The 18,957-nt window shown below is 40.2% G+C and overlaps 1 protein-coding gene across 2 annotated transcripts; it reads left to right on the forward strand.

Moving 5' to 3' along the window:
• Nucleotides 1–12,680: 12,680 nt before the first annotated feature.
• LOC311000477 (protein shisa-like-2A) lies at nt 12,681–16,596 on the forward strand. 2 transcript variants are annotated; one of them, XM_083991200.1, is made up of 3 exons: nt 12,681–13,011; nt 13,642–13,778; nt 14,033–16,596. In XM_083991200.1, the coding sequence occupies exons 1-3, from the start codon at nt 12,830–12,832 to the stop codon at nt 14,206–14,208; spliced, it is 495 nt and encodes a 164-aa protein (XP_083847326.1). In that variant the 5' UTR covers nt 12,681–12,829; the 3' UTR covers nt 14,209–16,596. The 2 variants fall into 2 exon arrangements, with proteins under 2 accessions (XP_083847326.1, XP_083847327.1); XM_083991201.1 differs by having other exon boundaries at nt 14,036–16,596.
• The last annotated feature ends 2,361 nt before the right edge of the window (nt 16,597–18,957 follow it).

Below are 18,957 nucleotides of genomic sequence, written 5' to 3' on the forward strand. Positions count from 1 at the left end.
ATTCTACTTACAGTTTCAGGGAATTTGCAGACACTGCTGTGAACTCACACAAATACCCATACCCGTGAAATACCAAGTGGGGCACTCACTGACAAATTGCTTTGTCTTTTTTTTTTACAAAGCAACTAACACTAAGGTTAAGACCGATGCCTCATTTAGAGGTAGTGTAAAATAAACTGTGAACTGAGGAAAAACATAATCTTGGTGCACAAATATCTACGTCAGGCATCAATAAAATAAATAGTGAAAAGTAGTGCATATGAATCGGGTGGTGCAGAGATTTGCAGTGTTGTGGGGATGGTTGCCCTGCAGCACGCAGTGTCCCCAGAGGTGGTCACTCAGCATTATCCGTCATGTACCAGTGCTGTGATGGAGGATGTTTCTACCGCTGGCTGCCTGTAGGAGGAGAGATTGATGAGGTGGGGGAGGTAGATGAGGGAGAAGGAGGGTGTTGGGGGTTGTGTCAGCTGTGATTGTTTGCTTCTCTCTTTGACACATTCTTGGGAGAAGAAGTGATAAAACCATGGCTCTCGGTCCGAATCATACAGAATGTGAAGCTCCATGTGCATAGTGTGCCCATTTATTGCTATTACATGTCAATTGTAGGTTGTGTTTGCATGTGTGAGGATGCCCGTGTGAGTGATGTTCATGAACAAGTAGGTGTGTATTCTAACCGCCACGTCGCTCCACAATCCCCCACCACTGTCAAATAATCCCTGTTCTTATGCCAATTTTTCCCTGTTTCTGGATTGGACTGGCAGAGATAATCTGGGATTAGAGCGAGCAGTCAGGCCTGGTGTGCTACTCATTCATTTTGACGTAGCGGACGTGTTCAACATCCACAGGTCATCTACTATGGACCTCAACATATTCCATTACATATCATCCTAGGGCAAAATTTTGCAGATTTGGGCTCTTTGCATGCTAAACTGAGAGAAAGAATGAATGTGGCTGCTGCCTGCTGGGCTGTGGTGGAGCATCTGATTTCATCCTCATCAGACTAAATTAATAAAGACCTGAAATACTGGCTGATATTTGCCCAGCAAAGTCAGCTCCGTGATTTCATCTGGTATTCAAGTTATGTTCAGGATATGTTCAGAAATCCATCCATACACTGTTTTATGTGTCTATGTGACAGGAGCTATTATTCTTTTTGACAAACTGGTCTACGTTCTGCTCATCCAGGATAGATGGGTTTTACTCATATTCTTACACATGGTGCTTGAGTGAAGCCTTTTGGTTGTACAACCGTCCACAACCCACACCACTGTTTCCAGGGACGCTAGTGGGATTATTTTTTATTGTTACAATATCCTTGGCTGCATTGCTTCATTTGAAAGGATGACCTTGTTTACTTAAAAAGACTTCCCGCACATATGGATCACACCTGATTTCTCACCCAGTGATAGTATTTCTGCACGGATGTTTGCCCAGTAGAGCAGGATTAATGTTCATCACCGGTCCACAACTTATTAATTATGATGGAAATGAAATTTTCATATGCAGACTCCCCACGTCAGAGCATGTTCCCTTGTGCCTTGTTACTGTTAGTGGGAGCCCCTGATCCAGGAGCTGAGTGGATTTTTAGTTGTGTTACAGGCTCATTAAATATGCTCATGTGCTTTCACTTCAACACCTCATATCAATTTTTAATCCTGTAATTCACTAATGTTTTTAATCATTTTATAGTACAAAAAACTGATACAAAGAAGTTGATGCAATGTTTTTATTTTTAATTTAAAAACTATACTCATTCAGTCAATCACAGAAAATGAATCAAACTGATATGATTCCTTTTCTGAATAATAGAAAATGAATCATATTTGTTTTCATACAAGTCCTTACGACTCCCTAAAAAAGAACCTCCACACTTGAGAATCTATTTCTGTAAAAGTCTTTAAATATACAGTACAAATTAGTCTGTCTGACGGGGGAAGGTTTGTTTGGTTCATTAAAGGAAGGTACAGTGCCTCCACACATTTAAGGGGATATTTACAAGTCATCGCCAAAGAGACGGCACCCGATATCCACATAAAAAGTGTCAGAAATGTATAAATTCATAAATTCATTAATTTATCATTGTTGATTGGTAATTTCCCTGGGTGACGATAGGATGATTGGATTGTGCAATCATAGCAGAAACCATCAGTAAGCTGTTGAGAGGACCATTTCATCTGTCATCTTTCATCTTCAACTCATTTTATTTATCTTAAAACTAATTTATAAATCTAAAGCCACTCCAATCAATATTTATATTTTAATAATGGAAGATTCATTTGATGTGAAAGGGGTTGCTGCTGATGAAGCTTCTATCTTTCTACAAGATGATGGCCATCAGCGGGCTTCTTGAATGTTTGATCTTTTACTTCATTAGTTATTACTACTTACGCCTATAATTCACTATAGGACTTTGACAAAAAAAAAGTCACTTAAATGCAACTGTCTCAAACTGCAGCTGTTAAAATGGTTAAAATCTGGTTTCATATTCAGCAGCCTTGGTTTTTTATAGTGAAAGGTATCAATTTATTTTATCCAATCCTAACCAATATGACTAATTAACAGGTCTTTTCCCCAGATGTTGCCATGCCACACCCCACACCCAGTATCATCCTTATGATTATCACCCAAATCAGTTGCAATTCCCCACATCTTTAGGTTAAGTCTACTGTAGTAGCTCAGAGTTTTGGTTTTAGGGGCCACGACTGTCTTCACTCTCAATGGTCTCATCAATCCTTTCAGATGCAGCTAAAGCAGCTCTATCCTGAAAAACAATAATGTGAATGCTAACTGCTCAACATGCAAGTTAGCAGCTAATTACTGTAACATTTAACATCTAGATAATCTGTAAAATAGATAAATAGAATAGAGAGTGTTGGATTGACAATATCCAGGTGCATAACACAACTTCATGTGAAAGCTAGTGTGTCTGCTGAATGTGTAAATAAAGCAGCTGAAAAACCAGTGCTGCTGACAAGATCAATCATAAAGTTCATTAAAGGAACATTGCATGTTGTCCTCATATTTATTCCAATAGGCTACTGTTCATCACATATACTGCAGCTTTGTATTCCTCTATCACATTACATTTAACAGTGAGAGCTGATCTGGAGGACTTGGTTCAATAATAAGCCTTTTCATGCAGATACAGCGACTCTCTTGACCTTATTACAGTACAATCAATAGCAGGCTGAACAGTATTGACTACTAGCAAATGGAAATACAGGCATACATTATTTGTTAGATCTGTAGAAAATTATAAATTCTAGCCCACATTTGAGTCCAAAAACACAACCTGACTTATTTAACTGATGTAGTTTAAAAAACAGGTTTCTTAGCACTAATATTTTAACCACTTATTTACACAATGCCAGGTTGTATAAGGGAGGCTCCACCTGTGATGTGTGGATTTAAGTGTTTTTTTTTTCATAATTACAAACTCTTTTTGTTCGTTTTGCTTCACTTCAGTTTTTCTAATTTCGGAGAACATACTGTACTGTAGTAGACAGGGAATTGAATACAGTATGCAGCAAAGCATTTTCAGCTGAATGAATGGAATGAGATGAGTCATACTGAGCCTGTGGATACGCAAGAACCCAATGGAGCTTATGCCTGTCCCAAGTCATTGAGTCCTTGAACACTGCCCACAAACAACATGGCAGATGGCAGTAAGAGTGTGCCAATTGCTTCTTTCTCCTTATTGTTCAGGCTATTCTTTTCAAGCTAAGGCATACATTGCTTTTTGTGTATACTTGCGGTCACACACACACACACACACACACACACACGCACACGCACACGCACACGCACACACACACACACACACAGATAAATGCTATGTGGTCGATTCACATGGTTAGCGTAACATTCTTGGCTCAATTTCTGGCCTCTCTGTGTTCTCCTCCTTTGTTCTCCTTGTGTTTCCAGCTTCTTCCTGTTGTCAAATTCTGAGTATTTCTAACAATAAATACTGTAGTTCACCTGCACAAGGTTTCCAGGGACACTCAGAGGGTTTCTGAGTTAAAGTTGACTACATGCAGCAGGAGGAGCAATAATGATTTACAGTAGGTAAAAATGTAGGTGCTCCGGTTCACTCTTCAATCTGTGCGAGGCACGGCCTCCTACAGTGTTGTTGTACACAAAGTTCATTACACCAATTTGAGGCTATCTCGGATTTACCCCAATGTAACTGATTCATGTAATAGGTGTAAACAGTCTCCAGCCGACCATTCCCATATGTTTTGGTTTTGTCCCAGGCTTGCCACATTTTGGTCTGAAATCTTTAATACTCATAGCACAGCATATACTGTAACACTTCTATATCTCCTGATCCCCTCTTGGTCCTATTTGGTTCCCCCCTACAGCCTCTTCCCTCTAAAATTATGCAAACTGTTCCTGCCTTTGCCACCCTGTTGGCCAGGCGACTCATACTTCTTACAGTAATTGGAAACACCCTCAACCTCCATCTCACAGTAGGTGGGTGAAAGAAGTGCTACAGTCCATTACAGTAAACTTGACAAGCTTAGATTTTCCCTCAATGGTTCCTTAACCTTAGGTCATTTTGAAAAGACTTGGAGACCTCTCTTAAATTATATTGAATCTTTGACATCTCTGCCTGATTGTGACAACTGCCCCCCCCCCCCCCCCCCCATTTATTTATTTAAAATGTTCATTTATTTAATTTCCTCATTGTTGTTGTTTTTTTTACATTTTTATTTCATTTGCTTGTTTACTTTATCATTTTCCTTATTCATGTATTTGTTGTAGGCTATGTATTCTGTACTGTTTACATGTTGTTATTGGATTCATAGAACTGTTCACCTTTGAGTGGGGTGAGATTGTGGGAGGGATAAAAAAAAATGGGAAAAATGATAGAATGGAAGTCTTCTCTGTCACGTTGTACTGACATGTTGCTGCCTGTGGAATTGCTTCCAATAAAGAAAGTCATTTAAAAAAAAATGTAGGTGCTCCGTTACACGAGTGTGATAGCCTACGGAAGAGGGAAGGACAGAGATCTCAATCAAATCCTGGGAGGACACCCAATTAGGAAAATCTTTTTTCCGTAACAGCTGTATGTGTGTGTATGTGTAAAATGGATGTGTTATCTTATCATCACATTCATGACAATTTTTTTTTGGACACAGCTCTAGAAAAATAAACTTACTCCTAGAATTCAGGTCAGGGTTAACACATCAGTGGAAGGAACCTAAGTTCTGGCCATGAAAAGTAATGAAGAGAACTAATTAGAACTAACATGCCAGTTAAAAGAGATACATTGGCAAGGAAACTGTTGGCATAATGTAGATAAGACGGTAATATTAAAGTATTTTGGTTGGCAAGATTGAATCTTTATGATATATTTGCTATCTTTATGTATTGATAACCATTTTAGAAAATGGTAAGATCACATTGTGTTACAGATCCACTGACTGAATCCCTCTGTGTCTCAGAGAAGGCTATTCTGCATTGCTCAAGGTTAGTTTATGAATGCATAACAAATGACACTGACATCCAGTGAGGTGCTTCTCCCCATGTTTTTCAGCCACTGTATTAGTCAGTTCAATTCAGTTTTATTGGAAGTGTAAAATCACCATAAACATGGTCTTGAAACACTTTACAATAACCACATAGACAAGACAAATTGCAATTTACAGTTACAACTGGTATTGCAGGAATAAGGCAATACAATAGGCACTAATGAGATAGGCACAATGATACAGTGAAATACAATATGTCAAAACAAAAAGGCAGTAACACTACCAGGTTATACCAAATGATTGAGAAAATAAAAAAGGTTTTTAATCTATATTTACATTTTTAATGTAACCTGCATCTGATTGGGAAAGAGAGAAGTGGGGCTTGGTAGGAAAAAGCCCTATGCCTGCTGACTTTTTACTGATCTTGGGGACAGTGAGATAGTTACTGTCTTGTGAGCTAAGGGCGCATGTGGGAACATATGGGATGATTAGATCTGATAAATATGAGGGTGCTAGCTCGTGTAGAGATTTGTAAGTCAGTAGAAGTACTTTAAAATCTGATCTGGCCTGGATCGAGAGCCAATGAAAAGCGATTAAGGCTGGCTGGGGTTATATGGTAAGATTTCCTGGTCCTGGTCAGTATCCTGGCAGCTGCATTTTGTACGAGTTGTAGTTTATGCTACGGTGTGGTAGGCTGGAAAAAAAGAATATTGCATTAGTCAAGTCTAGATGAAATAAAAGGCGTGTACTAAGATCTCTGAGATGTTGCGGAGAAATGTGAGCGATGAGTAATAGGGCTGTCAATTTTTAGAAAAAATAGGTTCGAACTAATATCAATTGACCTGTTATTCGTTCGAATATATTCAAATACCCCCCTCCCGCGCACGCGTGTGCTGTCTCCTAAAACACAACAACATGTCAGAATTTGTTTCTTTATTAACTTCACAGCATGTCTAAAATCACATTCTCCCCATTATACCAGCAATCACATTTGTTCTTTAACAGCTGTAGACACTTATTATGTAACTTATTTATGCACTTCTCTCTTGCTCTCAATAAAATGAAATAAAAATCCTCTTTTCATTCCTTGTGAAAATCAAAGTCGCACAGTGCTGCAGTATTTCGTGCAGTATTTTGTTCTAACAAAGAGCACAGAGTAGGATTAAATCTCTGAATGTAAATGTCAAACCACTAACAACACTGAAAACAGAAGGAAGCTCCGACAGCTTTGAACTAAAAATGCAGAGAGGTAAAACATAGAACCAATAGTTCAGCCGAACGGCCCGACTTAAGTTCTGATATTATTTGCCAGAAACACAAGTCGATCAACTTGATCGGGATCCAGTGCTGCTCTCTTTTTATTTACAATATGACCAGCTGACGAGAACACGCGCTCAGGGTGCACAGACGTTCGAAAGTATTAAATTAGAGAACACATCTAAAGAGATAGGGCTCTCATTTCATACCAGGCGCAGGGTGGCAAACCCCGCGCAGTGCTAATTCCTTCCTGCGCAACACCGCGCAGACAGATTTTAGCTCGGCACAGTGACAATTTTGTGTCCAAAAGGCTGTCCTGAAAATTCGCCAACTACAACCTGGTCTACTTTTGGCGCAAGCGGAGCGCAGCTGGTCGAGTGGTAATTTGACTGACTGGCGCACAGTGCGCACACACGTCACCAAACCTCACAGGCAGGTTTCCAGAATGTCAGGCACATCTCAATGTAATACATAAGTACTGTAAGTGAGTAAGCAAACTTTATTCTCTGTGTTTGGTTGCACAGGTTAGCGCTCCAAATGGGTCTCTCTAAAGTACTGTTTGTCCCAACATTGTTGCAGAAGACGGCACAAATGTGTTGGCACATGCAGGTTGCTTTATTTTTTACCTTCTGTCTAGTTCATCCAAAGCAGTTCCTTGGAGTTTGAGCCTCAAGACTGCGCCTCTCTATGCATTCCATCATTTGAGCCCCCTGTCTGCCCCCTCTCCTCTAATGTCGTGACTCATTATCTTGCTGAGTCCTAACTCATCCGTCCGTCCACATTTGTTACTTGTCTTCTCACCATCCTTATATAAATTTACATTGTGCTATGAGACACAGACTACCGCCTGGAATGCAATATTAATGCTTCAGATGGGAAGAACTCAATTAAACCTAGATAATTAGCGCTCGGAAGCTAGGCTAATTCCTGGAAATGAACTGATTTCAGTCTAAATGAATGATGATAGTAAGTTTAAACCAGTGCTATTAACTATTTAGGTACGTTTTTCACAGTAGCAAAGATACAATGTTCTTCCATCATCAGTATTTCAGATCATTAAACTAATAGGCTTTAAATGTGCTGCTGGGGATTCTGTTTGGTTACACAACCCCGTCTGTGCCTTAAATCAGTATTGCTCACTCACCTGAGACTTTGGAGACTCATTGCTCAGTGAAAGTATCTTAATGATTCACAAAGAGTGACATGAAACATTTGGAGTTCTACTCCAAAACAACAGGCTGCAACAGGAAACAGGGAGAGATTTTGCACACAGCCGATGTTGAGAACAATAATTGAGAATAATCTATATTTGTGGTTCCAACAGGGAGGATTCTGTTAATCAAAGGCCCTCACGTACCTGAGGAGAGATTTAACCAGGCAAATGTGGCAGCACCTGTGTGGATGTTTGCCACAAGTGTGAAACTGTACGGGAATATTATTTCATGTGTTCATAGTATTATTTGTTGATCTAGTTTGAGGTGTCTAAATCAAAAATAATCGTTTTAAATATAATAATCAATATTTAGCAATTATGTGTGAGTCACTGCTCAGCATTCAACTTTAGATTCTGTTGTCTGACTTGTATGAATTCACACAGCAATACATTTGTCTCAAAATGACTGACATTTAATTAGAGGAGAAGCAAGCACAGCCGTGGTGTTATTATGCTTTTTGTTCACATTGAATACTGAGAGGTTATGCACCTGCACTGCACCACTGGGGAGAATCAAGTCACATTCATGTATGTCACCTCACGCAGTTCTGTCCTGTTTAGTTATACAAAAATCAATATGCATGCACTACATTTGAAGGCCTATGCTGCTTTTCTCCCTATGGACTAAAATCATATTTATATCATGTTATATTAACAATTGCACATCTCTGGTGTGGATCTTGATAACTCTTAGGAAAGAAATTGTCAGAGCGACAGGTGGACTGTATTTCCTGCAGTGCTATCAGATCACAGTGGACTGTAACTCACAGATACACAGAGTGGGAATAATAATGTACCTGGACCACACTGCACACACCTGGAGACATGAAATCACATATAGCACACGTCACACCCCATGCAGTGAACATGGATTCAATGAATTAACATAATTATGTTGATTTGTGGAGTAATGCATTGAAAAGAAACACCCAAAGGTAAATAATATGTATAGACTGTAATTATGTATGTCTGTGTGTGTAATTTGTACTTAGATGTACCAGTCACAGATTCAGTGATGATTTTATTAACGTGGCTCATGGGGGAAGTGTTTAAGAAACACCTTTTCATACAACAACAAAAAAAGCTACAGTCTGAATAATAACCATAAACCTCAACTACAGGAGCGTGCAGAGAGAGCTCCGACAGCACAGCTGTAAATATACAGCAGTGCACATAGGCCTATTTAAATGTCAGTGGCTTTTTTTCTTGCTTCACAGTTTGTTAAAACAAATGAATCCTCAAGGAACGTTTGGAGGTTATTTAATATGAAACTGCAGATAAATCTTATAAGAGGCTTTGTAGATCTGTATTGCTGATAACTCGGATTCTGGTTCCTTTAATTAACGTATTAGAATTAATGATGAAGCCAGAAATAAAAAACAAGGCTGTACAACAAGCCTCCAGTCTGGTGTTGGAACTGGACTAACTAGAGCAGATGTGATTTACATGTAGTATTGCCTCACTGCCGATTCACAACTTGGATGTTTCTGCAATTTAATGTTTTTCTGAGCATAAGCCATGATTTCTATGTGTTTTGTTTACTTTGTTTAAATACCCCGAAGTCCCCCATTTCCCAAGCTGGGAAATTGCAGCGTAGCAGCAGAATTGCACAGACACACAGTGACTAGCAAAATATGAAGAATAGCAAAATATAAAGAGCAAACTATACATAATAAAATAGCAAAATAGAAAGAGCTAACTATACATAATAAGATAGCAAAAAAGCAATAGCAAATCAAATGTAGTGTACAAAAGTATATACAACAGAGTTGGCAGTGTTGATTAATTAATTTGGGGGACTTGAAGACATGCAGAACAATCACAGAGCCCCCACTGCACTAATTATGAAAGAATATAATCATATTATATGTCAAATTAAACAGCAGAAGCTGGCCCACAGCCTGTAAAAACCATGACCCAAACACAGCCCAAACACTACTCAAATAAACAACTAAACATCAAACTTCATGATGAAGCACCTCTGTGTGGACCCAGTCAAAACACATCAGCTACCGCTCATCTGAAAGAGCCGGCTACAAAGATTGAAACGCACCCGCGGCTACACAGAAGCTACACAGAAGCACGGCAGAGAGAGAAGCCAACAACGAGCAAAGTCGAGCAAATACAGACGCTGCTTGGCCAAAACATGGTTGTACATTTCCTCTTACCGTTGCTGTTTTGCCGTGAAAATTTTGTTTTATGGGTAAATCCCATAGACTGTAAAAAAAAAAACAAAAAAAAAAACAGATAAAACAGTCTATGGTAAATCCACAATATTTCCAGTTTGAACTTTGACCGGTGTTACATCTAAATCAGTCCGGAGGCGTCACACGTTTCAGGATTCTGCTGATTCTGATTGGCTCATGAGAAGAATTCTGATTCTGATTGGCTGCCAGTACTGTCAATCACATCAACGTGGGTATAGCCTCATTCTATTGGCTCTAACGGTTCGAATGAGCTGTCAATCACTCAAATCAACCAATCCGCTGCAGAGATAGAGCCAGAAGTAACTGCAGCAGGTCAGTGCAGCTTTACACAGAGGGACATGGAGGGCCTAGAAGGTAGTTGTTATTTAGTCCCGTTTGATTCTTTTTCAGTTAGTTTATGCAAATTGTGTGAAAATAAAGATTAAACAATGGTTTATAGTGGCAGGTGGTTCTAAGCTGTGCCAAAAATGGACATTTTGGAAAGCTCGCCTGAATATTTTGTAGTAAAATCTCAATAGCTTAATTTTGTACTGCTTCACTTTATCAGATTCAACCACTGCAGAGATAATGTTCATACATTGTACAATTATTTGATAGAGGTTTTGAGCTTTAGCAGCATCATTCTGAAGGACACCCATCTAAAATATGGGGGGGGCATCTTAATTTACTCTTCACCAGTAACACATAGTATACTAAAATGTACACATCTCAGCAATTTCCCCCCCCCCCCCCTTTACTATGATATCAAAAGTATTCAAATAGACCTTGTGGTTGCAGAGATATACTCATTTTATTATGGATATGCAATTTTCGAGAAAAGGCCTAGAAAATAGGCTAACAGTATTGTGTACACAACACTATAATATACTGAGTAATGTGTATTTCCAGATTGCTTATTGACACAAAAACCTAATTTGAGAAATGTAGTGTATTTTTAACCATCCCTGATCCTGCAGCAATTGTGCCCAGAGTTGTAGTTCAGGAAAAGTCTAGGTTCAGTCCATTGCTCTTCATCACTGTAAGAGATGTGAATATATTACTCCACTGAATTTAAAAGAAGAAGTTAATTAACAAAGCATTCAGCTACAATAAAAATTGAGGATGTCATTTCTGATTGACCACAGACTTCCAGGCAAGGTGCAAGTTTTTTTTTTTTTTTTTTTTTTACAATCATCCCAATTAATATTAAGTGCTCTTTGAAGAGAATGTAAATATCTTACATACAGTATTCAGTGTGCATTGTTTGCTGGCTACTGAGTTATGCTCACAAGTCTAAAATTGAACTACCTTTTGCTCCAAAAAGTGAAAATTGTTACTTACCATCAGGCGTCATTACCGTCACACAATTGGCTGAACGATGGTAATGCCATGTTCTAATCCTGTAACTATGGCATATTAACATATTTAAAATATTTTAACATAATTGTCACATAAATGAACAGTGGCCAAGAGTAATTTACTTTTTTTTCCTCAAGGTTGTGCCCTTGTGAAAACGATGAGCCACATTAGCAAAAACCCTTTCTTCTGGCCCTTGAGGATCTTGCTCTTGTCCCAGAGCCTCAGTCAGTAACAAAAAGGCAAATGATTCTCCCAGTGAATATGTGAGAGAAGTTGTGTTCCCTCATGACACGTGTAACTTGTTTCTGAGGTACAGTACATTTCAGCAAAACACTCTGAACTGTTCAATTAGATTTTTACAAAATGCTATTTGCATGAAAAGTTTAGTAATTTATGTCCCCCTAACCCAGACTTTTGAAGTAGGGTTCTCTATTTCCAAACTAAAATAGTCTAACTTGTTCGGTAATGGCCCCTAATAAACACACTCTCAGATCAGGATGCACAAATCTTCAAATTACTCACATTTATTGAGATCAATCAGTCCTTCTGCCATGTCTGGCCTTGTGGTCCTCCTACTTTCAGTTGCAACAACAACTGAATAATAGTTTGAAAAACCTTTATTGCTCTCAAACAGTTGGTGTGATGGTAGGCTATATGCAGCGATATTCAACTATAAAATGTTCTAATTGCCCATATACAAACCAAATGAATATTAAATAAATACTGTATGTTTTTTCAAGTTTTATGTCACAATGAAAAGCGAAGTTTTAATGAACGAATGAATTTGATACTTTACTATGTTCAAAAGTCTGGGTTAGGGACAAGCCGATAACCGTATTGGGATTTACACTAACAAAACTAAAATGTCCAAATATCATAATTAAGACACAGTTGTTTTTTCAGAGCTTTTACAACTTAGCCCCAACAGATACAATAACTGTTTTTTCAAATTTTTTTTTTTTTTTTTTTTTGAAAATTCATTTTGGGTGCAGAAAAACTCCTAATTGAAGAATCACCCAGCTCCAGATGAGGTAAGCATTAGTTTGAGAGAGAGAGAGAGAGAGAGAGAGAGAGAGAGAGAGAGAGAGAGAGAGAGAGAGAGAGAGAGAGAGAGAGAGAGAGAGGGCGGGGGGTCGCTCCAGTTTTCTGCAGATTCAAAGTTTTTTTCCTCCGTCTCTCTGCGCGCTCATCCACGCGGCGGGTGGAGGAACAGTCCACCGCGGTGTGACAGCGGAGCGCACGACTCACTCACCATGCCCGGCTCTTCTCCATCACTTCAACACACGGATCGTACTGTTTATGTTTTTTTGCTGTAACTTTATTTATTCCACTGCTGCACCATGAGTGCTGAATGCAGCAGCTACTACAGCACCGACGGCATGTTTGTGGACGGCTTCTCCTGCCCCAAACCGGGAAACGCCGCTGCCGCTGTTTACTGTTGCGGCTTTAATGATATGAAGTATTGCTGTGATGATCCCAACAGTTTCTTCCCGTACGAGTACGGATACATGTGGTGGCTGAGGTATGTGTTTCCTCCGTCTTATTAGCAGTCACATTTTCTTTAGTTGACTCACTTATTTAGAGACTAATGTGAATGAAGATGTTGGAGGCTCTGTGATCCTCAGGCGATGGACTGATCACGGTGGAAGTGAAAGACTTCCTTGAGACTGCAGCTTTTTGTCTTCCTCCTGCTAATCAGAAATCCAGGCAGCAACAGCAGCAGCACCTGTTTCACAGCCTAACTCATACTTAGTGATTCACCACTGCCTCTGCCACTCATTAAGAAAGCTAAAGACTTCATCTGCTTGAGTCCTCTGAATCCATCTCCTCACTCACTCTCAGCCAGGAGAGCTGGATTATTGCTATAATCTAGTGAGACAGGTACAACTACACTTCACATAATTGACTTCATTTGTGAGGGGTTTAGGGAGACAGAGTGACACTGTGTGTGTGTGTGTGTGTGTGTGTGTGTGTGTGTGTGTGTGTGTGTGTGTGTGTGTGTGTGTGTGTGTGTGAGAGAGAGAGAGAGAGAGAGAGAGAGAGAGAGAGAGAGAGTTGGTGATAGGTGGATTTGCAAAGGTAAATATTAACTTAACACATTTTCCTATGTTCGTTATCTCTCCTCTCCTCTCCTGTCCTCTCCTCTCCTCAGTATTGGCGCTCTGATTGGTCTGTCCATTGCAGCGGTGGTCCTACTTGCATTCCTCATCACCGTTTGTGTCCTCTGCTACCTCTTCATCGCCACCAAACCTAGTCGTCTTGACAACGGCCTACCCCTAAGGGTGCCAGGTTGGTGTGTGTGTGTGTGTGTGTGTAGGCTCTCATTAAGTCCACAGTTGTGTTGTGACAATAGGAAGTACAATGTGATGCGCTCCTCCTGAAAGCCTGCAGCTCTGAAGGAATCTCAGCAGACAGCAGCATTTTCAGGCTTTTAATGACTCATTTTTCTTTATTTTGCTTGCTGGTAGTTTGCTACCTGCACAGAACATACGGTACATGCAATGTGGTTGAACTTTGTGCAACTGTTTGTGTGCTTTTTCCAGAAGGAGATCCCAGTGAGGGATCGAGCAGTGCAAGAGCATCTGGTCCACAGGGATTTAGAAAACACTTCAAGAGCAGGAAGCTGGACTGTGATAATCAGCCGCCAGACCCCGAGCGCCTGTTCCAGAGGTGTTTCACAGCCACAGTCACCAGTGTCAAAGTGGAAAGCCCCTCATAGTCTGCTAAAAGACTTAACGCAGAACAAGCAATCCCGAGGTCAGGAGAGCCCGTGTGTCTTGAGGCAGACTGGGCTGCCATGGCGAAGACACTGGGAGGAGCAGAAGCTGACATTATGTGCTGTACAATTGGAGGTGGTTGAGTGGAGTGTATATTAAACACCGAAAAAAGAACCACTACTGAGTGCTGTAGATAATCACACATTAAGAAGGCGCTGAAATAGGATGACATGACAGTGCATGTAAGTGGCATCATTAGAGTCAATGATGGGGTAAAAAATGGATCATCACGGCAAATGAAAGGCCAACAAAAGAAGGAACATGAGTGTGTTTGTCCAGGTTACATTCAGGAAGTACAGTTTCATGTGCATCCAGGAAAAGGAAAAGACAAGATACAAGAAGATACAACAACAGCTGAGCCTGGACAATGAGGCTGTGTCTCCTTGTCCTATTCTATTCTATTATATGTATTGACATCTGCTAAGTTTTACTCAGGGACTGAGGGATCTGTGGGGAAGAGGGTGTCCACGAAAGAAAAAATGGAGGCTCCTTCATTATTTTGTGTTTTCTTGAAGTAATGACTGAGACCTGGGTGGATGCTTAAACATAAGGGGCTCTAGTTTTGTGGTGCGATGCAAGGTGGTGCAGGGTAGTCCAGCCCACGCAGTGCAAGTTTCGTGCAGCGCAACAAGGCGCGTTTTGAAAAACACAAGTCAAAAGTCCCAGCCCCTTTCCTCAGACTTCTCTCTGAAGCCACGCCTTCACCTTTCCGCGGACGTACGTGAAGACACCCAGCGCATATTACCAGAGCTACATTGCCACCCACCAGACTGGAGTGTGGCTTTTCCAAGGACGTAGATGAAGACGCTGATTGTGCACGCGAGAGGAGGGAGAGAGGGAGAGAGACGGCAGCTTGATTTGGCGTAGGCAGAAATAAGACATGAAGGCATCTGATCGTTTTTTTGCTCTCGGAGCGAAAAGCATGGATTGGTCAGAGTTTTGTTGTATTTCCGTTCCTCTTTCTGAATATATAAAGTATTGACTACTCTCAGGATAGAAGGACCATTTCACCCAGTATAACAAAACGTGTTTCTGCAGGATTACCAACTATATCTTTAACACAGATTAAAAAGTGATGCAAACTAACTAGTTCACATCTCTCTGAGCCAACCACAAACAGCCTCGGCATCAGAGAGTGAGTATATATTCGACATCTCTCATCTCAAAAATTAAAAAAAAAAAAAAAAAAGAGAGAGAGAGAGACGCTCGCCGACAAGGGCCGGAAACGGTTTTCAGTGTATCAGAGCAAATCTGATTAGTAACCTCCTCCCAGACTACTTTTGCTTCATCAGTCTGTTGAGGTTCGCGTTACCATATATCCGGCCACTGTGAGCTTGAACCTCCCGCACCAAAACATCAGTTTCCTCCTGGAAAAAGTTTGGCCATCTGGCGTCGCTGTCTCCCTCGCCCATGTCGAAATATAAAAATGACAAAATTGCAGCTAATTTGATACAGTATGTGAAAATCTGAGTCGGCTGTGTTAAACCCATTCACGCCTTCTCCCCTCCCTCTTTCCCTCTTGCGGAGGGACAGGAGGAGCACCCGCGCCGGGGTGCACCGTGCATGAAACGTGCAAGGTGCGCCTGGACACACCCCGTTGCGCCTCGCCTGCGCTTGGTCTACGAAACTAGAGCCCCACGACTGTGACACTGGAGATTGATGTTTGGACTCTGTCCTTTATTGTATGTTGCGTATGATTTCTTATTCCATGTTTCTGTAAACTCAACCAATGAGGGCTTTGCTTGAGCTCCAATCCCCCTTAAATCAGACATCCATTAATATTTAAGCATAAATCAACAATACCAAAAACATGGCATATAAGGACGTGGCAGTAAATGGCTTTGGTAGCGAGAATTGAAAAGTTACTTGGTCTCTGGTTACACATCAGCTGATAGCCACAGAGAATGAAGCAGTGAAAAAGAAGCATGAATGAAACTGAAATGATATAATGGTAAATTCAAATGCAACTTCAGTGCTGAACTACACTCAACTATAGGCTACTTTAAAATTTAAATCCTGGACGCAAAACAAAACAGCAACACAACATTTTGCAAAAATCAGCTCAGCAGTCCTAAAGGATCTGAATGAATGTTCTGTTGTCAACTTTGGTGAACTTTGACCTGTGAATTTGTGCACACAGCCAACCCCAAGACAGTTCTGACCTTTACCAGGGTACTGAACACAGGGTGCTACCATAGCTAATGATTGTTTTACATGACCCTCTTTTATTTGACCTCCTCTTTTGGAGTGAAAACTGATGCTTAAAAGAGTGATGGTTTGCTGAGATAGGCCTTGGTAAAACACATCTTTTAAATAAACTGTGAAATGATCATCCTATTTGTGTTAACAAGCTAACAGGTTGTTAGCTAACAAGGTTTATCCTTTTTAATGACTGTAAAAAAAAAAAAAAAGTATGTTAAGAGGGGGGGGGGGGGGGGGGGGGGGGGGGGGGGTGTAAGCACCAGAATGAAGTAAACAGACCAGCACAGAGAAAATAGGTTGTGATAAAGTCCAGGAACTATTGGCACAGTCTAGGGAGCTAAGGCAGGCTAGCTCGAGGTAGTTTCTACACCACAAACTTCCAGCCACATGTGGGGGAGTGAGTGTCACTCTGGTGAGACTGGTAGCCTACCCAATACTGTGTCTTGTTGGTTCCTCTTAGAGTCTTTAAATTTCAACCATTAATGTCAAGAAATACTAATTGTTTTGGATGAAAGACATATATTACATATTTTATCCTTGATGTACCTGAACATCATCTAAGATAAGGTCACTCTTGCTGCTGCTTTTTATTAGTAGATACTGGTAAAAGTAATTCAGGACATAGGCTATACAAAGCTTTCTGACCACTGTGCCCTTTCATTTCTTATACTCAAGGATTCCAATTCAATCAGCCACTTAATCGGTTCTTTGTACATTTTAATGAGGAAGGAAAACTTCAGATTGCCTAGCTGTGCTATCTAAGACAGTATTCTGTATACAGGCATACAAGAGTGGAGCCAATAACACACTGTGCTTTGCATCTATTGGATAGTCAATTCCATCTTAAAACTTTCAAGTGCCCTTGTTTTTTGTAACTCAGAATGTAGCGCAATTATTTATAAATGTACACACATTGTGTACCCAGAGATTGTGATTAATGCTCTCTGTGCATTTGTTTTTATCAAAACTGATTTCTTGTATTTTGTTAATGCCTATGTTAGCATTTTATCTGCCTTCTACTTGGTAAACATGGTTTAAAAATTAAAGTAAAGCAGAAAGGGCCTCTTTTAATAATGTGTTGGTAAATGTGTCTTTAAAGGTTTCTGTGGCAACATGTGATTTTTGTCAGTTACTTTGCAGAATGAAGTTTCTTTTCTACTCATGCACATGTGGTTAAAACTTTTCATTGTAAATATCAACAGAAAGGGGTGCACAGCAATACCCTGTAGCAGATATACAAAGAATTGACTGAGGGTTTAGTATTTCCTATGATGCCCCTTTATGTTTGATGGTGTGTTTTTTATGCTTTTCATGAATTTACACAGTGATTTATTCACAGTGCTTGGCAGAGCATCAATAAATTCCCATGGAAAGATGCAACCTGATTATTATGCAGTAATGCTGTCATTTCAGTGATCGACTTCAGGTGTCAGGTCATGATGGTGAAGCAACAAACAAGCTCCTGGTATTGATCTTTGAAGCAGGATTCTGAGGCACATACACAAGGAAATGCTATTAAATGTATGGAATAAAATAGTAATGACCTAAATTTATACAGCACAATATCAAAAATGTATAACGTGCTCTACAGTCTGTATACAGACAATTTGAATAAAATCACTCACAGATATGCACTAAAACAGTGAGAGATAAACCAACATGTGTTTCAGGGTGTACAGAATTCTTGCTGACAGGACAGCCTGGACACTACTGAACTTATTCATTGTGACTGAGAGTTAGACAGTAAGTTCGGATTTCAAGGTTTTAAAGAGTGAGACAGTCAGATGTCAGCAAGAAGATTATTCAGAAATAGTCGACACAATAGGAAAAGCCTCTGCAGCCATGTATTCTGAGAATGAAAACCACTAAGGTTTAATGATATCAGACAGGTATGAAGGGGACTGTCCGTTTGTGAGTTTTTGGATGATTAGAAACAAATTGGCGAATTTAAAAGCAGTGTAATGTTTACGGGACAGGAAGACAGGTTTTCAGCCAGATCAGAGATGAGAAAAGTCAACCTCTGTGATGTCTTTGAAGTGCCAATCGAAGGAGACCATCAGATCATATGTGACACATGTTGTCAGGCTTTGAGAGATCACTGTGTCGTCAGCAATTGCTGTCACTTGACCAAGCTACTGTCTACATCAGGCAGGAAACTAAATGACAGCTGGTGTTTCACAACAGACAAGCAGCTCTTCAATTAAAAGATCTGAGAAGAGTCCCTGGCTTTTACAGGAGTCTCATCACAGGAGTGCACAGGGCCAACAACAGAACCCAGGGGATTTCTTCTTTGTCAATTGTGGCCCAAAAGTAATTTGTCACAGTTAATTCATGCAGTTTCTGCATGGCTTTGTTATGTTGCCTACTCTGACACTGACACTCCTCTACCACTCCCCCTGTCCTTCAGTAACCTTCCCACCTTTCAACCACCTGTTTCATTGTTGCGCTCCTTCTCACCCACTCCTTATTCCCTTGTCTATTCCTGGTAT

The sequence above is a fragment of the Trachurus trachurus genome, assembly GCF_905171665.1.
Source record: "Trachurus trachurus genome assembly, chromosome: 17".
Lineage (NCBI taxonomy): Eukaryota > Metazoa > Chordata > Actinopteri > Carangiformes > Carangidae > Trachurus > Trachurus trachurus.